This window comes from Dipodomys spectabilis, unplaced genomic scaffold, assembly GCF_019054845.1.
Source record: "Dipodomys spectabilis isolate Male_0828 unplaced genomic scaffold, ASM1905484v1 ptg000264l, whole genome shotgun sequence".
Taxonomy (NCBI): Eukaryota; Metazoa; Chordata; class Mammalia; order Rodentia; family Heteromyidae; genus Dipodomys; species Dipodomys spectabilis.
Genome location: NW_024870941.1, coordinates 3368328 through 3383945, shown reverse-complemented (window position 1 = coordinate 3383945; position 15618 = coordinate 3368328). Strand labels below are relative to the sequence as shown.

General features: G+C 50.8%; 1 protein-coding gene across 2 annotated transcripts in view; it reads right to left on the bottom strand.

The window, feature by feature from the left end:
• Positions 1–5348: 5348 nt before the first annotated feature.
• Positions 5349–15618, bottom strand: part of Tg (thyroglobulin) — a 186685-nt gene continuing 176415 nt past the window's right edge. For both annotated transcript variants that reach the window (XM_042699953.1, XM_042699951.1), the window contains 3 exons: positions 8011–8145; positions 6481–6668; positions 5349–5568 (listed from right to left, as the gene is read on the bottom strand). In XM_042699953.1, coding sequence (XP_042555887.1) covers positions 5447–5568; positions 6481–6668; positions 8011–8145 — 445 coding nt within the window. In that variant the 3' untranslated portion in view covers positions 5349–5446. The remainder of the gene's footprint in view (positions 5569–6480; positions 6669–8010; positions 8146–15618) is intronic.

Sequence of the window (15618 nt, the reverse complement as noted above, 5' to 3'; positions counted from 1 at the left end):
TCTATTTTTCTGTGTTCTTTTCCCTGTCATCAAACTTATAAACCTTCCATCAGGCTAAAATGTTCTATTCTTTTCTCTGTCATCAAACTTTTATAAATCTTCAATTGGGCTAAAATTTTCTGCAGCTGCCATGTAACTGCCAAGGTACAAATGAAAATTTTTAATCACTTAAGGTACATGGAACTGCTAGCTTGATGCTGACATTTGTGTAGGTCAGAAAGGCTGGGCTAAAATCAAGCTCTGGGCCGGGCCACTGTCGAGGCTCTTCAGGATTAACGAGGGAAGGAAGCAGTTCGTTGCTGTGGTAACAAGGCCCTCCTTCTCTTATTGGAGGTCCCACTTAGCTCCCAGGGTTCCTATTGGATCCTTGTATATAGACCCCATGTCAGGACCAGCAAACCATTCAAATCATTCTTACCCTAGGTGTCTGTCTTCCCTTACCACCCACTTGGCTAAAAACAGGTCTGTATTTCTGTAGACTGGCCTCAACAAGATGACTCAGAGATCTGCTTATGTCAACCACTTCGTCTAGCCTTCATGACACCTATCGAACACCCCTCCCCCATTTTTGGAAGTCTTGGAGATTGAACTCTGGGCCTCACAGGTGACAGGCAAGGGCTCTACTACTTGAAATGTGTCACTGGTGCTTTTGTTTTGTTTTGCTTCTTTGTTTTTCAGACAAGGCCTCTAACTTTTCCCAGGCTGACCTCCAATTCACAATCCTTCTGAGCCCACCTCCTGAGCAGCTGGGATTATAGGCATGCCTCACTACATTGGGCTTGCCACATCCCTTTTGTCACGCAGCAGAGCCAATGCACAGGTCCCAGGCTTCAGGCTGGACATGTCATGAGGTCACTATTCTGTCCACTACACTTTACAAGAGATTTCCTCTCCCTCTGAAAATGGACAGCAACTCTGAAGGTCATTCACCCATTCTCTCCGGTGAGAACTCACCAGATGTGGGAATTGGGTGCGCTGGGGGCCCAACCTGGAAATGACAAGGCTACAGAGAGGAAGGATGAAGAGGACTTCTGTTGAGCTCTGCTGTTGCATAAATCCTACCTGAGTCCTCACCAAAGTTCAAAGGCCACCCATGGCACAGGTGAGAAAACGGGAGCTCCAGGGTTCAATGAATGGAGTGGGTAACTAGGCAGACAGGAGCAGGGACAGAAAAATACCCTGAGCTACAAGATTCCATTCTACACCCTCAGATAGCTACCTACTGGACCAACAGTTACGACAGTGGCCCTCTATGTCACGTCCCTGTGGAGCCCATATCAAGGTTGTACTTGTACCTTGCTGGCATGATGACCTCCATATGACCTTCCAATGGCCTTGCTAAATGAGGAAGCTGAGAGAGGGTCACATCCTCAGATGCCTGTCCTCATCCTCTCAAAAGCACAGGTGGATGACTTTCTCCACCAGGACACCGGTGCTGCTCAGATATCAAATCATCAGGGCAGTACCTCGGCTTCTTACTACCTAACCATCTCTCCTGATGGAATAGTAAAACCATAAGCCCTGAAAGCTTGGAAACTGTCTGCTCCAAATTTCTTTTCAGGGACTTACTGTCACTTCTGGTAAAAGCCTCTGTCTTTTCACACGAAAGGACTTTAACTCTACCCTACCTTCCTTTGCTTGTTTATTCTATCATCAGACACTGAATCAATTCTCTAATTGTACATATCATTCCCAGAGAATCAAGGAACATGGAGATCGCCCATCCACTAGGAACAGCTCATCTGACTTCTGTAACTGTTAAGGAACATCCCTTTATTCCTTCTGGCTCCCTAGCCCAGGACTCGAAGGCCATGTTCAGAAGTATACACAGTTGTGTATACACAAGTAGGATCATTGTCCCTTTTCCTTTAGAAAGGAGGCTGCTCAGGGGTGAAGCCCTATGACTTACTCCAGCCCGGGGGGAAGGTTCTGGGGTGGCTGGAGGGGATATCTGGTGGCCTCTGGCCCCTAGCTTGGGTGTGCAGAGTTCTGTAGAACCCAGGAGGAGATGTTGGGACTGAGAAAGCTGCAGCCCAGCAGTCAGCCTGGGCCAAATTTACATGCACTTGGTGTCCAGGTGCACTCCTTCCTCTTTTTGGCGACTAGTATATTTTTAGTGTATCCTGCAAAGGGCAGTGAGTTGTAGGCATTCGTTTTCAGACTTTGGCCTTTTAAGAGTTAGGGACAGATTAGGTGCTTCCACATCTAAACAAAGAGTTCTGGGATCTGAGAGATTTCATCGATTGGTCCTGACAATCTCACCTTAGCAATTGCAACGTGCCTGACTTTGTGCTTTCCTGTAGGTCAGTTTATCTGCACACATGTCCCACATACATGTTGAGACCTGTCAGATAACTTGGACCTGGAGCCAGGAAAATGCAGGTCAGTCTTCCATAGAGAGGCAGAAGGCTGACCTCAGTTTCAGGACAAAGCAGAGTCACAGGAAGGGTCTGGCCAGGATGAGGGGAAAGTAAGAAGGGAAAGGGCGGAGAATGTGAGCATGCTCATCAATTACACAGCAAGCCGTCACAAAGTGGATGGAACACGCAAGAGAAGGCATCCCTTGGAATTGCAAAAGTCACAGAAGGAGAAACAGAAATTAAATCATTACCCAACTTCTGTGGCACAGGAAGTGGTGGCACACAAGAGTTAGGACCTCACTTCCGAGTACAGCACTGACAGATCGCAAGTCAAGGGTGACTGACTTCTCAGAGTGATGAGGTAGCTTGGTACTAGCCTACTAGGCCACTAGTCATCTATAGGCTAGACTAGGCCACTTCTGGAGAATGGGGTTAGGGCTTACTAGGAGGCCCAGGAAGTATTTCCAATGCATTTAAAATGAGAGTGCTCTTAGATTTGTTTAGTCTCAGAAATTTGGGGATAGGAATCTATGCTTTTTTGTTGTATATACCAGTCCTGAGGCTTGAACTCAGGATCCTCAGCTTTTTTTAATTTAATTTTTTAGTTGTAAGATGCAGTACAGGGGTTATAATCACACAAATCAGGTAAAGAGCCCATTTCGTTTTGTACACTGTTACACCTTCCCTCGCTCCCTCCCACATTTTCCCTCCCATTCCCACTCACAAGTTTCCTTTAGCTTTTTTTGGCTCAAGCCACAGCTCCACTTCTGGCTTTTTGGTGCTTAATTGGACATGAGAGTCTTGTAGGCTTTCCTGCCTGGGCTGGCTTCAAACTATGCTTCTCAGATCGTAGCCTCCCTGAGTAACTAGGATTACAGGCGTGAGCCACCTGCACCTGGCAGGGAACCTGTGCTTTGAAGGGGCCGCTTGAGTGACTGAGCCCTCGGCCCAGTCCTGGAGCCATCACAGGCCTCTGGCCTTGGGAGGGTCCAAAGGGCACTCAGGGAGAGGAGATGTCCAGCATGCCTTGGAAAGGACGGCTTGCCTCATCGTCCATCCTGTTCTCCAGAGTGCTTCCAGCTCGGGTGGGAGCCAGCTCATGCGTTCACTTCCAGCTCGTGTCGACACTTCCTTGTTGAGTCAGGCCTTGCTGAGTTCAAGGGACACCCTGCTTCCCCATGTGGGGAGAGGCCCCCATTTGTTCATCCTTGACCTGGACATGACCCTGACCTTGGTACGGGGTGTTCTGTGCTTTACCTGATTTTTTCAGAAGGAGAGGAAAGCTTACAGCACCTTTCTGGCTGCCTGTCCAGCCCCTGTGGGGACAGGTTTGGTGCCTGGCTTCAGGGGGGGTCTCTGGGGCACCTAGACCGGCTACAGGAGTGGTCAGAAGGTCACTGTGGGGCGGGGCATGCACTGCCTGCTCCAGTCCCAGTGGAGAATCGGGTCTTGTCGGGCTCAGTGCCTCTCTACTGTATATTCTCCTCAGCTTCCTGAGGAAGTTTGTTCCAGGGCAAGGCTCTGAGCGCCTGGGCTCCCCTGTCTTTCCCTTTCTCCTTGACATCGTAGGTGCTCCAAATCCACTCTTCAAGGTGAGGGTTTTGTGAGCAGTGCTTTCCTGTTTCCTGTTTCCATGCATCAGCAGCCCCCGCGGGCAGGGCACATCTGCCCAGTAAGCACTTTCACTTAACCGGATGTAAATATAAGATGTTTTCTAGCTTAGGTTGTCAAGTTGGAGAACAAAATAGCAGGTGTCATCCAGCAGTGTTTCATAACACACCAGAAGCGCAGGGTACCTACAAGCAGGGGTCACAAACTAACCAGCAAAGCCCACACCCCATTCAGTCAGGAGACAGGAGAGGGGCAATCTGTTCTCAAGCCAGTGCCAGGGACACTGGGCTTTGAAGTTGGACTGAAGTGGGTGTTTCATGACCAGGAAGAGACTGATCTAGTCACACCTGAGCTTTGGTGCCAGGGCAAGATATACAACTGGACAAGCAGGTGGTGTACTCGCTTCCTGTGGCTGCTATAACAAATGAAGGCAAACTTAGAGGCTTAACACAACCCAGACCTATGGCCAGATAGGTGGAGGCATCTTTTCTCTGGAGAAGCCTCCTTCTGCTAGAGACCTGATTGGACGCCATCCTCTCCTCCCTGCTACGGGATCCAAGCACAGCAGGAGCCTTTCCAAGCCCTGCTCTGCCTGTGAATGTTCTGGGCTTGGACTGAACTCAAGCAACATGATGAGTGTGAACACATTTTATGATGTGCCACGAAAATGACAGAGACTGCTAACGAATTCTGCCTGCTTTTATTTTGGGGAGTGTGTGTGTGTGTGTGTGTGTGTGTGTGTGTGTGTGTGTGCGTGTGTGTGTGTGTGTGTGTGTGTGTAAGAAGAGAGGGAAGGAGGAAGAAGAGACAGAAAGGGGTCAAAGAAGGGGAAGGGAAGAGTGAGGAATTTTAAACAGGTTTGCTCTTGCAGGTGTGTTCCCTAGGAAGGTAAATGTAAGGGAGAAAATCGTCTGTTGGTCTAGCTGCCCAAATCAAACAAAAGCTAAAGTCAATCTCTCTCCTGGTCCCACTCCTTTCCATGTACAAGCAGGTCCCTCAATTCTCCTGGCAGAGTCCTGGGGTCCACTGTCCCCCATTGCCACCTCCACAGAGCTCATGTCTGTTAGACTGCTGTTTTGTATGCTGGACGCTCGCTGTGTGGGACTGTGTCCCATCCCTCAGGTGGGGCTGTGTCCCTCTGGGGCCTGTCCTTGATGGAGCCTTGCTTTTTGTGTGACTGTTTTTCTTTTGCCCGACTCTCTCTGCACAGGGACAGGGTCCTGGCTTCCCCAGCACTCAGCATGGGCTGATACACGCCAATGCTCTGTCAATATTTCTTGTCCAGAGCAGTTGTCGGGAATCAAACGCAAGAAGGTTGATACTATGACCCAGCTCACCCAGGACTTGCTTTGGATTCATAACTCATGGCGGCTTCACTGCATATTGACACTTTATTGTGAACAAGCGTTATGGTACAGAATGAGGTCACCACCATGGGGAGGGGCTGGCCGGGCAGCTGGACGGCTCAGAGCTGGTCACTTGCTGTAGCTCTTGGGGCCTGGCTCCAGGGAGTCCAGAGGGTCTTCTGTAAGCTCAGACCCCACCACCAAGTCCTCTTCTTCTTCACCACCAGCTGACTGTGTATCCTTGGTTCCATCTGAAACAGAAGGGGCAAGGTGGTGTGTTGTCTGCAGCCCTGTCCCTTCAGCCCAAAGAGACTACACACACACACACACACACACACACACACACACACACACACACTCCTGATGCTTGGACACCAGATTTGTCTTTGAGCTACAGGAACAGAACAAGCTAAGGGTACAATACTTGGGCTTGTCAGTACAGAGCCACCTAGCTTTGGAAGCCAGAAGCAGAGATGAGAATGGAAACCGTGTGCTGGACACGCTCCCTTTTCTATGTTACCTCACTCCCACCCCTCCCAGCTGCAGAACTGTCACTGTGACCCACCCCCTGTCCCCCACCTGAGTTCCCTTCCTAGATGCTCTAGGGGGAAGTCAGGCCTCTTTGGGAGGAGGAATGGCCTGGTCTCAGACTTCTACCAATGCAACAGGAAAGCTGATGACAGTTACTGGCCTATGTCACTTGCTTCCTGTCCCTTCTAGAAGCTTCTTAAGGATATGTTTATTTCCGTATTCCTGACACCTTCTTTAGGATCTATTTTTCTCTCTTTTATTAGTATAAACAGGAAGAAGAACCCACTTTATCCTGGCTAGAATCATAGCTCTAAGATTTTTCTCTCCATCCTACTTAGCAAGGGTGCTGGGAGGAGTTTCAAGAAGCCGCCATTTCTCCCTGCGCCGGCATTCCCTGTTAGAATCTGGCTCACCCCTCATTCCCTCCTCCCCATGCCCTTTCACCCCTCACCCCCTGGTGACTGCTTCACATCACACGAGGGACCCTTCACATTCACAAAAGAGTCCCACACTGAGCAGCTCCTGGCGAGGAGCAGAGTCCCCCGTGCCCAGTGCCCTAGTGAACCCAAAGGCGGAGTTTATCAGGACACAGCACAACCAGCCTCCCAGCCCCTGGAACCCAGTGTCGCTACCTGCCACCTTCAGGGCCCGGATGTACTTGGACCAGAAGGAGCAGTCAGCTTGTTTGAGGCCCCGTCCATTGGGAAGCAGAGCAGTGAACTCCTTGTAGCTCTCCCCACCGGCTTGGGGGATGAAGTCAGGCCAGGGAGCTGCAAACTCGGGCGCTTTCCGTGAGAACTCGTGTGGGTAGTTTGGATTTCTGGGGAAATGAGAAGGAAGAAACACCCACGAGAGATACATCTTTAGTCTCGTCACTTCCCTCTCAATTCCCTCTGGCTCTTGGTCTCTTAAGGCCAGATCAGACATCTTTGAATGCCAGGCAGGAACCCATTGGTGCAACTCCAAGCCGTGGCCTGGACTGGGCATGAAGAAGCATTTGGTGAGCAAGGATCCCTAGCTCACCTCTTGTAGGCCACTTTCCCATGGGAAAAGGGAGTTTCTGACCCAGCAGTGTGACTCGGGACCCAGCGAAGCTCCTGGGACTTGCTGAAAGCTCAGGGGGTCTAGAGTGGCCTTTCTACACTCAGGTCCTCTGACCTGCACACCATGCACAGTTTCTGGAATACCCATGACATCGAAGACCTGGGCAGGAGGGTGGTTTCCAGAACCTGCCACCTTGCCACAGGTCAACTTTCCCGTGCAGAGGACTTGACATTCCCTCGGACTGGGCTCTGTCCAGGACCTGCTGGCCACTTCCCCTCCTGGCAAGCCCCTCCACACCTTCCCACCTTCCAGGAAAGGTGTAATTTCTCACCACCCACCCTGGTTTAGAACACACCTCCTCCTCAGCACCCTCTCCTTTGCTCATCTGAATACACGTGCTCACTGTGCTCTCTGGGGAAATGTTTTCCAAGAAAAAAAAAAAAAAGTCTTCTTCTACTGAGCTCCCAAAGCAAACTGAACAAAGCTTTATTTTATCTCGTTACAAATCATGCTTGGTCTTACTGTTCTAAGTTGTCAGCAATGTATCACTGAGCCAGGGTGTTACACACTCCTGTTCCTTGGGACCTACCAAGAGACAAGGGCAGTAGATAATACACCAGAAGGAGGGAGAGCAGGGCACCCGGAGACAGCCAGGGAGGAGATGGAGTACAGCACAGGCCTGCACTGCAGGCAGACCCCAGCTCGCAGCGCCACAAAGGACAAGAGTAGTTTGCACCAACACCCGGAGGGGCAAAGTGATCCTCCCAGTGACTTCCCCAGGAGACATTGCCAGTGCCGGAGGCTGTTTTAGGATAGGGGATAGAGTGGGTAGAGGCCAGAGATACAGTTAAACACGCTGTCACACAGTGTCGCGGGGGTCTGTGGAACCCTGATCGAGAGCCCTCAGCTGTGACTGCACATCAGGAGCTGGAACTGGAAGCTTTATGTAGTTCAGGACAGAGGAGGGAGGATTGAGACAGGGAGAAGAAAGTGGTTGAGGATGGAGATGTCTTTGGGCAGAGGGTAAAATCTGCTGATACAGAATGTGGCCTTGGTGTTCAGATGGCAGAGAGTGGGAAGCACAGTGGTAGAATTTAGGGGTACAGTGGTCTGCTCACCCGGATCTGATGAAGTTGGAGAAGTACTGCATGACTTTCAGTGATAGGCTTTTCTCCTCCAGAGAGAACTGTCCCTCGTAGGCTGGGTAGAAAGGCAGTCCGAAGGCGTACTGGACGTCTGCCAGCAGTTCCAGACTGAAGAAACAGGGAAAGGGTGGAGGAACATTCAGGGAGCAGTAGCCATTAGAGAAATGAAATCGGTCCAAACTCGACATTCCTCCCCACACAGGCCTTTCCCACTGCACACTGTGTGTAGGGTGCCCACTTAGTTCCAGTATAGCTGAGGTCCAGCGTGGCCTTCAGCCCCCTTGGTTCTTGAAGGCAGACTCAGGGCATTTGTTGGCTGAGGCGCATTAGTGCTGGGAACCAAAGGCTCGTCAGTGATTTTTCCAAGCAGTTGTCATCTTGATACCACAGGCCAGGTGTGCCTCTTAGAACTCAGTATATTTGATTGCTCTTCCAGTCACTGGGCCGTCAGCAATGGATGGGTTTTCTGTCCTTCCTCTGCACAAGTCCTTCTCCACCCACAATGTGCTCACAGTTCTTTTATTTTGGTCGGTCATGGGGCCTGAACTCTGAGCCTGGGCGCTGTCCCTGCACTCTTCAGCTCAAGGCAAGCTCTCTACCACTTGAGCCACAGCGCCACTTCTGGTTTTCTAGTGGTTTATTGGAGATAAGAGTCTCATGGACTTTCCTGACCAGGCTGGCTTTGAACTGTGATCCTCAGCTCTCAGCCTCCTGAGTAGCTAGGATGACAGGCATGAGCCACCGGTGCCTGGCACGTCCACAGTTCTTATAAGCCAGCATTTATCCATATTGCTCTCGCCGGTGCCTGGTGCCTGGTAGCTGTTCAATAAACACAAGTTGTAACTGACTGGAGTCTGTTGTAAGAATAAAGAATTTCCCAAGCTCCACAGAGGTAACCCGGGGAGCCTGGCCATTTGTGGCCATGGAACAAATGCTGTGAGCGGGCGAGGGTGTTAGGTGGAAAGGCTGGCAGGGATTTTACAGCCCAGGCGGTGCCCTGCCCGGAGTCACTCCATTTTACTCAGGGCAGACGTCTGTCTGAGGCACCACTCTGTGGGTGCAGACTCAAAGGCAGAATGACTGGCATCTTGTTTGCACACAGGAACTGCCACCCTCTGTCAGCAACCACAAGGCACAGGCTCGCCAGTGAGCTCATCAGACACAGCCAACCCGCAAACGGAGCTGAGACCGAAACTCGGCACGCGGCCCACCATCTTGTCTCAGGCCACTCCAGGGTACGCACCCAACCTCTGCCATCTTCCCAGTCAGTGCTCCACACCAGCCGTGTGGAGGCCTCCTTGGCCCCTCTCCAGCACCCCTAGGGTTCTCTAATCCAGCTCCCAAGCACTCCAGCCACTCTTCACATTTGCCTGTTTGCCTTGGCTCTTTACATCGCCATTTACAGTCCTAGGCGGTTTTTTCTTTCTTAGAGTTTTCAGCTATACTGTAGCCTATATTTGATTTTGTGGAGTGTGATATGTGATCTGAGTAGTATAAAAATTAGTAATTAGGACCAGAGGGGAATAAGGAAATTTTAGCTTCCACGTTCACAGTGTCAAATGAAACCAGGAATATTTGGTGACATGAACCCCAGAAAACAATGCAGCATGCCTATCTATAGACACTTGGTAAATTCTGACCTATGGAAAGCCGCAAGCGTCCATTTATATTAATAGCACATCTCCCTCATGACAGTGAGAAAGGATTTGGCTTTGCCCATAGAGAAGTCGGGCCTGGACTTGCCTTCTACCTCTAGAATCAGTCACTGTTAGGGAAAAGGGTTTCAAGAGTAGATCTTAGGGGTGATGTGGTCATTCCTATCAGTCTCTGGGTATGGGCTAGACAGACAAGAAACACCAGGCATGTGACTTAGGGTGGGAGCTTGGGATCAGATTATCTGGCTCAACCTGTAAACTGAGGTTTATCCCATAGGTAATCAACTTATTGTGCCTACGTGATGAATAAAGCCCTAATTAAAACACATGGGTAGACGGGCTCTGGTGGCTCACGCCTGTAATCCTAGCTACTCAGGAGGCTGAGATCTGAAGATCACGGTTCAAAGCCAACACAGGCAGGAAAGTCTGTGAGACTCTTATCTCCAATAAACTACTAGAAAACCAGAAGTGACACTGTGGCTCAAGTGGTAGAGTACTTGCCTTGAGCTGAAGAGCGCAGGGACAGTGCCAGGCCCAGAGATTCAAGCCCCATAACCGACAGCCACATGATTTTTTGTTGCTTTGTATGTCCCTCCCCCACGGTATAACCCCTGTTTTCACTGTATTTGATGTTGGTATAATTTGGGGAGCAGAAGGGAAAAAATAAATTATTTAAATAGGGATACAGGTTAACCCATTGCAACCATGTACAAGGCGCTATGTTGAAAAATGAACTTTACAATTAGGGTGGGTTGAGGGGGGTAAAGTAGTTGAGGAGATGGGAGGGAAGGGATGGTAAAGGAAAAACAAAGGAGGAGGCAACAATGCTTGATAAGAAATGTACTCATTACCTTGCTCATGTGATTGTAGCCCCTCTGTATGGTTTTTTCACAATAAAAAAAAACATAAGAAAAGCACGTGGGTGAGCAGCTCTGGTTGGCAACCCTTGTGTGTCTTTCACATATGCTGTGCAGAGAGGAACCCTCTTCGCCCCATGAGGAGAGTGCAGGGTAGGAAGCTCCAGGCTCAGCCCTGCACTGCTCCTCTCCCTCTGGCTGAGCTAGCCTGCACCCTCGTGGAAGAAGTCACTACACAACTGAGTGCGGCAGCCTTCAGGGAGGGCTGTGGGTCCTCTCAGTGAATGATCCCACCTGAAGGTGACTTGGGGATCCCCTAAATTTGGAGGTGGTGTGAGAAGTAAGAATTGTCCCGTGTGGAGATGGCGCCCTCTTTTTTGTTGGCCTCCGCTCCCTGCAGTCATCTCTAATTTTTACAGATGAGGGAAATGAAAGCCAGCCAGGTTTGCTGGCTTGTTTAGAGACACACGCGTACACACACAGTCGATGAAGCAGCCGAACCGGATCAGCCCTCATGCACCATCTGAATGAAAGGCCCCGGGACTCACATGTCCCCGTCAAAGCTTCTTCCCCTTCTTGCTGGCTAGCCTCTGGTAAGTTTTCGGACACCCAAACTCCCAACATCCAAAAGCAGATGGTGTAAGCAGTAGAGAATTTAAAGGCAGGTGGCTCAGTGGTTTTTTGCCCACCATCCTCATGTATCTCATTTCCAGGGCAGAAGAACCCAGGACAGGGGCCAGGCTGCTTAATAAAGGCAATTTGCATGGCACTAAGTCACAGCAGGTGACACACCCTGAGAGGCTTTGTGGACAGTTGGGCTCTGGATTTAACTTCAAGCGACTCTGTGATCAGCCAAGAGACTGGGAGAAGGGACTTCTCCCAGTCTGGAACTTGGGTCCTGGGAGCCACCATTGCTCGGTCTCCCTCTGTCTCCCTCTCCGTGACCAGGTCTGGTCTCCTGTTTCTTCCCAAGAAATCTGCTTTGCAAGTGATCAGAGTCAGTGGTGGGTCCGAGCCTGCATCTCGGGAACTTCCAGCTGCTCTCCCCCTGTAGGGGAAGTGTGTTGACTGAGCTCAGCCCTGACTGACACAAGGCCTGCTCTCACAGGCCAGTGTCTACAGAAAGCTTCCTCCAGTCCCAAAGGTTAAGGAGGAGGTGGGAGGGTCCTGCTTGCTAGGCTTCACCTTTCCTTTTCTTTTGTTTTGTTCTTAGTGGGGCTGGAACTTGGCCTGGGTGCTGTCCCTGAGGTCTTTTTGCTCAAGGCTAGTGCTTTACTACTCTGAGCCACAGCTTCACTTCCGGTTTTTGAGTGGTTAATTGGAGATAAGAGTCTCACAGGGACTTTTCTGACCTGGCTGTCTTCAAACTAGGATCCTCAGATCGTAGCCTCCTGAGTAGCTAGGATGACAGGTATGAGCCACTGGTGCCTGGCTTCTGTGGTTTCTTCCTAAAAGGTGGGGGATTATTATTTCATGTAGGAATCTAAACTGATGCTTGTGCTGCAATGTAATGCAAGAGTGCAGATTCTTTCTGGGAAGGAATCGGAGGTTCTGTAATTAGATGCTTTGTAAATAGCTTGTGTCTTACCACAGGCTTTGCTATGCAGTTCTTAAAAAAAAAGATTCTTGAAAGTTCCTTCCTTTTACATGGGCCCCCTTTACCCCAAACTTGCTTGTAGTAGTTCTCAAATTCTCCAGAGCCTAGCAGAGTTATATGGGGTGGTGTTTAGCAGAATATCCAAAGCTCTCAGCTGACCCCTAGACCAGTGTGCACATCTTATTCCGTGTGAAGTCTTACAACTGTTGTCTGGCCTGGGGTACGTGTTCTCACCAGCCGAGCTGGGTACCTGCTGAGAGCGCTGACTAAGGCCTAGCTGTGTCTGTCCCTGGGATCTGGCTGTAGGAGGATACTCATTTAATGTCCACTTTCAGAGTCACAAACTGGAAACTGTGACAAACACCTATGCTTATGATGTTGCAAGAAATTTAACATTCAACTCAGGCCTCTAACCTGGAACCCCAATAATGGGAGGAAGACACTCCAGGGTCCCAGGTTTAAAGTGAGTGTTGTATGCCGAGGAAAACAATGCCTTAGACTCTTCTCATCGTTTCCTGTTATCCTGGATTTCCCTGACTCACTGACCATCACATTGGATAACAACATTTTTATTCTATAGTCTCTTAACAACAGTGAAGAATAGATACCCAGTATTTCAGTAAGCTGTGTTTAAGACCACTGTGCATTTCAGGTAAAAATCTTCAATGACTTCCCACCACACTCAGATAAACTACTACCTCGTCACCTTGTAGGATTTATCAACTCCTGGGTAAACCATAAGACCCTCCCCTCCTCACCTCTAACCACTCTCTTTGAATGGACTCCCAGGTTCTGGGTCTTCTTTATTCACAAGCATAATGGGCCTTTTCCATCTCAGGACCTTGGCATCTGATCATCTTTTGGGGATTATTCACTTCCCACTTCTACATTAGGAGCACATCTTCATGTTGACCATAGTACCTCTGCTGATGGTACTTTAGTGTACCTCCTTTTTGGTACCATCCTCTGAGTTCACTGTGTGGACTGATGTGTGTGTTGCCTATCCTGGAGCCCCCTTAAGTCCCCTCCTCAACTAGAGCCCTCAGCCGTCCTGAGAGGCCCATTTTGGAGACTGGCCACAGACTTCAGACCACCTTTGTCCAACGGATGTTGATGAGGATACACACCAAGTGGCCCTCCTGTGTCAGGGGCTGGAGTGCCATTTGAGAAAATGATTTAAAGCAGAAATCTTGTTCTTAACCAGAATGAGAAATCTTGTTCCGAGCAGGATGTGACCAGGCCAGGGGACTCAGTTCAGGCGTCCAGCCAGCACTTCATGCTTCTTTGGTTAGCAAATCCTAGCCAACTTGCTAGAACAGCCGCAGAGCAGACAATGTTCTGATCTGGACTGGGCCATGGCCCTGGAATGCACCCAAGAATCTAGAAGACAAATTGGTGGTGCACAGAACAACTCAAGTCTCACATTTCCAGCTTTGTTTTGCCCAGCTGGGACAACTGATAAAGGGGGAATTAGCCCCTCCCTAGTCATCGTTTCCCACCAGACCCTTACTACTTTTCTTCAAAGGAAAGGGATGCCAGCTACCACAGTGTGACATGTGCAGATTGCCGGGTATCTAACGTGTACCACCCACCCCTTGAAGTGGGGAAATCTGGACCCATCTCTAGGGGAGCCACTGAGGTAAGGGAAACAGCTAATAAATGGAAGAGATAGCATGACACCTTAATTCACTCTCACATCCATAGCCTGGGTAACCAAAGCCTGTAGGTATGAACAGACAGACAGACCCACACATACCTACACACACACACACACACACACACACACACACACACACACACACACAAGCCTGAGCAAGACTGTGCAGGTCCCATCTCTCTGAACTTCCTCAGCAGCACAGCTGAACAGTGGTTTTTTCTCTCTCCAGTTACACTGAGGAAGCCTAGAGAAGCTAAGTGATTTGCCCTAAGCTACACAGCCATAACAACCAGCACAGTCGGCCAGGCTCTGGCTGAAGTGGCTGCAATGGAAAGCTGGAGAGAGCAGGAGACAGGTGCGCGTTGGTCCCACTACCACGTACCGCCTCGGAGATGGGGCCACCTTCCCACCATCTGGCTCAGTGCTGTGCTCTGTGTGTAAGAGGAAGGTAGGGACAAGAGACAAACCCAACTTCCACATTCTGTGAGCCCTTGAATCTGGGTCGTCAATACACCATTCACCCCACGGGGCCCCCACCCCACACTGCCCAGCGACCCTCTCCCACCGCGGTCTGAGCCCAGCATCCTCCAACGCAGCGGGCCTTTCGGGAGCCAGCTGTGCCCATGAGCACTGCAGGGCTCCTTAAGAGAGAGGAACTGGCCGCACTCACTCCCAGGCCTCCAGGAAGGTAAGTCTATGCTCAGAGTGAAGGCAGAAAGAGACAGATGGCTGAAAACGTTTCTCTCTCTCTCTCTCTCTCACGCACACACACACACACACACACACACACACACATTTTAAGTGTTAGATTTGAGCCAGAAATAAAATGAGCCACGTGACGACTCCAAAGCAGAGAGAGGGAGGGGAGGAAAAGGAAGGGGTGGGAGAGGCAGGAGAGGTGAAGATAAACTTCACAGAGCTCCTTCTGCGACCACTCATAGGCTGCAGCTCCGCCCACCCCCGTGACCCCACAGAGCCACCACGGTGGGGACCCAAGCTGTGTGCACGGGCACGCACCTGCCAGCAGTGCCTTCTGATGGCCAAGGATAAGAGGCGGCACACACAGCGTGCCAGGCTTGCTGACTGGAACCAGCTTAGTAGCTGGTCTCCCCTCCAGCAAGGACTAGCGCGCAGGCTGTGGGGTAGAGACGGGGCTGGAGATGAGACCCCCCACCTCATAATCTGCCTCTCAGGGCCGGGACCCAGTGAGGAATATGTTCCCAGCTTTGCCTGGCTCCCATGCTACTCTCGAGATGGTTAGATCAGGGACGTAGACACGCAAATAGGAAGAACCGTTTCCTGCCAGCTGAGAGAGGGTGCTGGCCTGGCACCCAGCAGGCCTCCTGTGCCCCTGCCAGGAGCACTAACAGCCCTGAGGACTCAGGGCACGTGGTGAGGGGTTGCTGCACCGGGTGTCTGTTCCCCATGCAGAGCAGGGCTCGGGTCTGCTGGGCCCTGGGTGGACAGGAGGCGGCTACTCGGCCACAGAGAAGCCCAGACTGTGATGGGCACCGAGCGTGGACTTGAGCGTGATAACAACTGCTCCTATGGGGATGTTCCGGCCCTGGGCCGCTGAAGCCGGCTAGGAAGAGTCTGTTGTCCCAGAGAGGAGCGGGTGCTGCGTGACATGGCCCCTCCAGAGGCAAGCTGGTGTCCCGACCCTCTACCCTGGGGCCTCATTTGGAGAGAGGGTCTTGTGTGTGTTGGGGTGTCAGTATAACTGACACTTCTATAGAAAGGGGAGCATGGAACAGAGACAGACACACAGAGGAGGAGGATGGGAAGAGGTACAGCATGAAGGTGGCCATCGGCAAG